The 8,490-nt window shown below is 39.8% G+C and overlaps 1 protein-coding gene across 1 annotated transcript; it reads right to left on the reverse strand.

Annotated features, from left to right (window-relative positions):
* Positions 1-3,428: 3,428 nt before the first annotated feature.
* Positions 3,429-5,576, reverse strand: LOC140594229 (protein FAM32A-like). The gene has a single exon (XM_072724633.1). The coding sequence runs from the start codon at positions 4,982-4,984 to the stop codon at positions 4,646-4,648; it is 339 nt and encodes a 112-aa protein (XP_072580734.1). The 5' UTR covers positions 4,985-5,576; the 3' UTR covers positions 3,429-4,645.
* Between the last annotated feature and the right edge of the window lie 2,914 nt (positions 5,577-8,490).

The raw sequence follows: 8,490 nt of genomic DNA on the forward strand, positions 1-8,490 counted from the left end.
CCTCCCTCCAACTCTCTGCTTCTGAGACTCAGATGACACAAATGTTAGATCTCTTTTTGTCCCACAGGTCCTTAAGGTTCTGTTCATTTTTTCCAGGCTATTTTCTCTTTGTTGTTGAGATTGCATAGCTTTTATTCAAGTTCACCAATTCTTCCCTCTGTCTCCCCCATTTTGCTGTTGAGACTATCCATTGAGTTTTCTTTCTTTTGGTTGTATTTTTTGGTTCTAAATTTTTCATTTAGTTCTTCTTTATATCTTTATTGCTTTTTTTAGTCTTCCTATTGCTTCATGTTTTTCATTTTTTAAGAGTAAAAATTTGTAAATTTAAAATTTAAATTTAAAACTCTTGTCAGATAATTTGCACCTGTGTCATCTCAGTGTTGGCATTTGTTAATTGTCTCAGTATGAGGTCTCCTTGGTTCTTAGTAAGACGTGATTTTCACTTAAAGCTTGGACATTTTGTTCATTGTGTTATAAGACTCAGAATCTTATTAAATCTTGTATTTTAGAGACACCTGGGTGGCTCAGCAGTCGAGCGTCTGTCTGCCTTTGGCTCAGGTCATGATTCCGCAGTCCCGGGATTGAGTCCCACGTCGGGCTCCCTGCATGGAGCCTGCTTCTCCCTCTGTCTCTGTCTCTGCCACTCTCTCTCTCTCTCTGTGTCTCTCATGAATAAATAAATAAAATATTTTTTAAAAAATCTTGTATTTTAGAAGGCCTCCTCTGACACCAAGCTGGTGGGTGGAAGGGATACTACCTTATTACTGTTCAGTGGGGGTGGAAGTCCGGGTTTTCCACTCAGCCTCCCATGACACTGGGGGAAGGGAGGGGAGGGACTCATTACAACAGAGTGGGAGTAGAAGATTAGGTTCCTCAGTAGGCCTCTGTTAATTCCATCCTGGATAAGGGGAGGGACACCTCATTATTGCTTCCCATGTGGCACCCACTGACACCTGTTGGGTAGGGTGGAGGAGGGATTGGTACTATTGAGAAGCCATGAAAGTCTTCACTCTCTGCCAAGCCTCATCTGATACCACCCCAGCAAGGAGAGGGAGGAACACTGCATTAACACTAGGTAGGATTGGAATTCCAGGCTCCCCACATGGGTCTCAGCTGACACCATGTGGGAGGAAAGGTGCTTATTGCCATCCTATAGGGATAGAAGTCCTGGTCTCCACTCAGCCTTCTATGATGCCTCCCAAGTGTAAAGAAGCTGGGGAGGAAATACATTTTTCCAGTGTGGAAAAAGTGGCAGTCTAGGCTTTTCACTCAGCCTTTGCTAGCTAGGCTGTAGTTTCTTTGTAGAGTGCATGTTGTCAAAAAGTCTGTTTTAGTTGGCTGCCCCTTTCCTGGTCCTTCAACAGGAGAGTAGGCTTTTGGGGGGGGGGGCTTTTTAAAAAATCTGCGTCCATTGGATTTTGGAGATGCTGGCTTTTCTAGTGTCCACTTTCAGATATATAAGGCAGAAAACAACATAAAATTTATGACAGTGAATTTTGGGGGTATCCAGGTCCTTAGTATATCTGCCTTCTCTCCACCTTAGAGAGTCTTCTTATGATTGTTTATATGTAATATTCAGAGATTTTATTTTAGTTAGCAGAGAGAATAGGGAACATACATCTACTTCATCTTCCCAGAAGCCTCACTACACTCTTTTTAGTGGTATTTTTACAAACAGACATGTATAGTGTTTTTTATCATTGCTCTACCCAGATCCCTTTAACTAGGTAATATACCCAATTCCCAGGTACCCAGGTAGCTCAAAGCTGCCTCTTTTTCTGAGGAATTGCCCTGGGGCAAATGAGAGCTGTCCAAGTCTGCCTTGTACACCCCTACCATGCTTCCTGCCAGGTCCAGAGCTCTGCCAATGCTGTGAAATTGTGCTCTAAGGCTTCCCCATGAGACTACAGCTAGTCTGTAGCTGAGACCACACTCAATATGTTTATATTTTCTGATTTGTCCATCTTTTCTTTTATGGTTAATGCTGTTTGAATACTTATCTCCCAACCCTCCTCTCACCTCCCCACAAACTTTTTCTGAGTTAATCATCTAATTCTTATGTTTTACTCCTTCCATTTTTACTTTTTTTAAAGATTGTATTTATTCATTAATGAGAGACACACACACACACAAAGAGAGAGAGAGAGAGAGAGAGAGAGAAAGGCAGAGACACAGGCAGAGGGAGAAGCAGGCTCCACGCAGGGAGCCTGATGTGTGACTCCATCCAGGGACTCCAGGATCACGCCCTGAGCCAAAGGCAGACGCTCAACCACTGAGCCACCCAGGCATCCCACTCCTTCCATTTTTAAAATTTGTTACTGTGATGTCAAGGTAGACAGAGCTAATCTCAACTTACTTCAACTCCCTGAGCCTCAATGACTTCATCAGCAAAGTGGGAGTCATGTACCTGGCTCACATATCAGTGGAGGTCTATAAGGACAAACACTTATAGACACTGGCACAGGGTTTGGAATCTACTGAGAAGCAATGGATAGGAGCAATTTTTTATATGTATTTCCAGAAAGGAGGTGGGTGGGAATGAGTAAAATAGATGAAGGGGATTAAGAGTACATTTATCATGATAAGCACTGAATAATGTATAGAATTGTTGAATCACTATATTGTACACCTGAAACTAATGTATGCTAATTATACTGGAATTGAAAATAAATAAATAAATTTTTTTTGACATTATACATCGTTTTCTCTGTCTAAATGCTACTTAAAACACAGCCGGGAATTGTTGTTTGTTCCCTTGTGCCTCCATCTTACTCCTTTCCTCTTGGCCTGGCTCAGGTCAGAGCACATCTCACTCCTTTCAACTACACTCTCCATGTCTCTTCCTCACCTTTCTCTGCCACACCTTGGTTGTGATCTTAGGCAAGATCATAGATCACATATGAATTAGAGAGAAAATAGAGAGAGGGTTGATGGGAATATGCAGAGAATAGTGAAAGCTCCTCTTGTGGAATATAAGTCTATGGGTTGGATTAAGACACTTGGAGAGAAAGAAAGGGACTCTATGGACAAATTATTTTTATCATTTCTACAATGTATAAGCCTCTAAACAAAGAGTAAAAATATATAAAACAAAATTGACAGAATTAAAAGGAAAAACAAAAATATCTACCAATAAACTAAGAGACTTTATTATAACTCTCTAAGGAACTGATAGATCAAACAGACAAGATCATCAGGATATAAAATGAACAAGCTTCACTTAAATATATATGATATGTAATTCAAATAATAAGAAAAACACTTATTTGTTTCAAGTTTTCATTTAAATGCTAGTTAGTTAACATATGTATAAAACTAGTTTAAGGAGTAGAATTTAGTGATTCATCACTTACAGCACCCAATGCTCATCACAAGTGCCTCCCTTAATACCCATAACCCCTTTAGCCCATCTCCTACCAACCTCCCTCCATCAATCCTCAGTTTGTTCTCTATAGGTAAGAGTCTGTTTTATGGTTTGCCTCTCTCTCCCCCGCCCCCATGTTCATCTGTTTTGTTTCTTTTTTTTTTTAATAATTATTTTTTTGCTTTATTCTGTTCATACGTGACAGCCCCAAACCCAACACTTGGTTTTTCTCTTTTGACTTTACTACTCTGCCACTACCTAGGTCAACAGTCTTCCTCCCAGTAGTATATATGGTTTGATCCTCATCACGCGGGTATAACACAGGTCCTCAGAGATCAGGGCTCTCCAGCACCAGGACCTCCGTCATCCCCTTTGACTGTACTCTTGGTGCTGGGGCTCTGCCCAGGTCCTGTCACCCCTGAGGTGTCCTTAGGCCAGAAACACCAAGCAGGCCACATGTTCTCTGCCAACTCTGAATAAACGTGGGGACTGCTTAGAGCCTAGGGTTGAGGGTAGTGAGGCAGGCTGTGTCTGGGTCCATTACAAAGGGATGCTGTGCTTGATTAATGAAGTCTGCCACGGAGATACCCCCTAGACATGTCTGGAATGGGGAACCTAGGGGGAGAGACTGCGTGCCGGCCACAGGCTGCTCAGACAGGGACAAGGTATGTACTATATCCTTGCATTTGGCGATTCTTCTGCTTCCCAGGCTGCATTGTCTCACACACCAGGTGGCAGAGGAGGCATTCTGAAGGCCATGAAGGTTTAAGTGGCTTCCCTAGGCTCTGGAAGAAAGAGAATAAGCCCCAAGCTAAAGGGTGCTTGGGAGGACAGCTCACGCAGGCCCCGCAGGCCCTGTGGGGTCTGTAAGCTCAGGCTGTGCTGGCATTAGCTCCTTATCCTCTGGAGTCCGTTTCATCCGGGTAAAGACAGCTAGCTGGATGACTGTCGGCATGAGATGCAACTTGGGGGTAAAGACACTTTTCTGTATGTGACACAGAAATAACCTTAATATCTAAATAAACCTGTACAAAATTTCCAGTCCAAACTAAAAAAGTTTACCTTCTATGCTACCAACAAACTGAAATGGAGTAAAAGAACAGTCTCAGTTTAATCAAGTTCCAGCAAGAGGGCACACTGCTTTGGAAAGCATCTGTCTCAGCAGAAAACGCAAGGGTGTGTGTAAAAGAATGTTTCTAGAAAATACCAAAGGCACCAAACAGAACCTTAACTTTGCCTTCCAATTCCCCTCGATGCCGCTGCATACCCTGGGTGGGGAGGCTACTTCGTCCAGCTGACTTTGGGAATGTCATAGTGCTCCGTAAGGGTGTCCAAGTGTCTGTTGAAGTCCTCCACTCTCTGCTCGTGGGTTTTGGATGCTTTCTTCAGGATTCTTTCCATTTGCTGCTTCTCCTGTGTCTTCTCGAAGGCCGCCTGGGCCGGGGTTCGCTTGTCCAGGCCGCGCGGCTTCTCCTCCTTGTTCTTTTTGCTCGTTCCCATCGCTTCCAGGAGTTTCGCCTTGTCTTTGTCCTTCTTTTTCTTCTTCTGCCTGGTCACACCGAGCTCTGCAACGCCTTTTAGTTTCAGGGGCCCCTTCTGAACCTGCTCATAGGCCACCATGATGCTGCTTGCTTTTCCGTAGGTAAACTTGTTTTGTTTCTTAAATTCCACTTATGAGTGAAATCATATGGTTACTTGTCTTTCTCTGACTAAGCATAATACATTCTAGTTCCATCCACATCATTGCAAATGGCAAGATTTTGTTATTTTTTATGGCTGAGGAGTAGTCCATTGTGTGTGTGTGTGTGTGTGTGTGTGTGTGTGTGTGTGTGTATCACAACCTCTTTATCCATTCATTAGTCAATGAACATTTAGGCTTTTTCCATAATTTGGCTATTGTTGATAATGCTATGAACATTGGGATGCATGTGTCCCTTCAAATCAGTATTTTTGTATACTTTGGGTAATATCTAGCAGTGCACTTTGACTTCAAACATTCATATAATAATGTAACATTTATGATAATTATCTATAAACTAAGCCAGAACGGAAGCTCAACAAATACCGAAGAAAACATACCACACTGACTTCATTCCCTGACTGTAATGTTCTAAAGTAAGAAGTAAAGGGGAAAAAATTTTTTTCTTTCCCCTTCCAAAAACCTCATTTTTTGGAAAGTAAAACCATACTTCTAAGGAATTTCATGGCTTAAAGAAAAAGCCACAATGGAAAATACAAAACACTTATATTTAAAATGTTGATCTATACTGAAAGCAAAGTGTGTGGAATGAGGCTAAAATGGTACCCAAATTAAAGATTTAGCCAGCCATTAGAAACGACAAATACCCACTATTTGCTTTGACATGGAGGGACCTGGAGGGTATTATGCTGAGTGAAGTAAGTCAATCGGAGAAGGACAAACATTATATGGTCTCATTCATTTGGGGAATATAAAAATTAGTGAAAGGGAATAAAGGGAAAGGAGAGAAAATGAGTGAAAATATCAGTAAGGGTGACAAAACATGAGAGACACCTAACTCTGGGAAAAGAACAAGGGGTAGTGGAAGGGGAAGTGGGCAGGAGGTTGGGGTGACTAGGGGCACTGAGGGGGGTACTTGGTGGAATGAGCACTGGGTGTTATGCTATATGTTGGCAAATTGAACTCCAATAAAAATAAATAAATAAATAAATAAATAGAAAAGTAGAGAAAAAAATAAATAAAGGTTCAGGAATCCGCTTTAAATACTTGATGGGATGAGCACTGGGTGTTATTCTATATGTTGGCAAATTGAACACCAATAAAAAATAAATTTATAAAAAATAATAATAAAATAAATAATAAAATAAATTTTAAAAAATTTTTTAAAGATTTAGCTAAACATAAGTCATAGAAAAGAAAGAAGGATCTAATTCTAGATGACCAACTTAAGATTTAGAGAAAGAATAGCAAAATCAATGCAAAGAAATAGTAAGAAGTCATGGTAAAGATGAGGAGAAATTGAAAAAGCAAAAAACAAAGAAACAACAGAGATCAATCAAAAAACAGTTCTTTGAAAAGAACAATAAAGAAGGTTTTCAAGAAAAAAGAGAATAGAAAAAAATTTTAAGTAATTAAAAGAAAATACTTACAGAGTTTATTAGTAATATATATTTTTTTATATTTAAAGAAAAAGGAGCTACATTTCAGAGAAGTTCTGGAACTTGCTCAAGTAAGTATCTTTGAGATTCAAACACTGGGCATAGTTTTGTGAGACCATTTGGGATGCGGTGCTGAACTTGCATGTACTTAGAGTCCTGAGGTTTTCTCTAAGCAATATCCAAGCTTAAGTAATAGAGAATAGAGCTGGTGTTATCTGAGAAAGACCTTTGGAGGTGGGGCAGTAAACCTTGACTAAAAATGCTTACACATAACTCTTGAGGACTTTCTGTGGGAGGTTCTGTGCTTAGTACTTCACTGCTATAACTCCTGCCTTGTTTGTTTTCTTCCATTCTAGCTCTCCACTAGAACATAAGTTCCAAAAGGACAAAGTCTTTGTGTATTTTGTTCATTGATGTACTCCCATTGCCTACAATAGTGTTTAGCAAATAGTAGGTGCTCTAGGAATATTTGTTTAATGAATGAATATAGATTACTCCGGGGCTGTTATCATCGTAGTTTTACTTGAGCCTTAATTAGCTGACATGACTTGTTCAGAGTCACTCCTCAAGCAGGCGACTGAATCTACTTCCAGTCCAGAGATTTTAACTATGTATATATGAAGGAAAGAGAGGAGAATAAATTTGAGGTTGGAAGAGACAACCCTCCCCTATTTCCTGACCTTTTCAGGCATTCTTATATAAGAGTTGTCACTCAGTGGTACATATGGTGATTCCGGGATATCCTCAATCTGACTCATGATGATCCAAAGTAGTTTCATGGTTATTCCAACATGATTTATGTTGATGGTCCATGGAAACCGGTTACTGGTGGTTGCACCATGATCCATTGTAACCCATGGTTATCATTGATCCATTGGGATCTATGATGATTCACTGTCATCTGATTAAAGGTGTTCCATGACAGCAATGAAAATGTCACTTTCTACCTTTGCACTTTATCCTGGGACAGACAGGTGCAATTTTTAAATTCATGATATCAGTTACATGATGTCATGGTGAAAAAGATAATGCATTTGCCTGTTTTCAATAAAAGGCATAATTCTCATGCTTAATTCTGTTTGCTCTAGGTGTTCTGTGGTAGAGATGGAAATGGTATGTGCAGATGGTGTGTATCTCCTTTGCCTTAGAGGAGTTAGAGGATGGAAAAGTTGGAGCTAGATTGATTAGCAATTAACTTCAAAATACAGCAAAATTTTTCATATTTGATATTAAAGTGAACAAAGTGGCCTGCAAAATTTAATAGGAACTATGATAAAAATTTTTTGGGAAAACAAAAACACATAGATATACTCCACAGACATAAGTCATTCAGAAAAAATATATGTTTTGTGTTTGGAAAGAAGAATATACACACAGACACACATAAACAAAGCAGTTGTTTTCCATTGTGCATAAGGAAAGTTTAGAGTTGTATATATGAGTGCATTTAACAGAGAAACCCATCAGGAAAGGCTCCTGTGATGAAGTATTTGAACTGAAACCTGAAAGATTAGTATAAATTAATTAGGAGAAATTGAAAGAGAAAAGAACATTCCAGGCAAAGGACCAACATGAGCAAAGGCTCTTGTTTTAACAGAACCTTGAAGAATTCTAGAAAACTTAAGCAAGGCCAACAATGCTGGAGAGTAGTAGAAGTTGGCAAAAGATGATGGTGAGAGGTAGAAAAGGGCTTGATCATGCACAGCCTTACAAGCCCTGATGTTGGAGTTTTATTCTTTGGGCATTGAAAAAACACTGTAGAATTGAAGAAAAACACATTTCAGTTTGTTTTTAAAAGATGGCCCTGGATCTTATGAGAGGGGAAAAAGGAAAGGAATGTAAAGGAGCAAAAGGAAGGAAATGAGTTATACAACCTATTGGCATCCTCCATTCAAGAAATATTGGTGACTTTTGGTAACAGTGGAAATGGTGAAAATTATTCATCTGTGTAGTACATCTATATTGAAGGCAAATTGCTTATGGAGTCA

The sequence above is a fragment of the Vulpes vulpes genome, chromosome 1 (assembly GCF_048418805.1).
Source record: "Vulpes vulpes isolate BD-2025 chromosome 1, VulVul3, whole genome shotgun sequence".
Classification (NCBI taxonomy): domain Eukaryota; kingdom Metazoa; phylum Chordata; class Mammalia; order Carnivora; family Canidae; genus Vulpes; species Vulpes vulpes.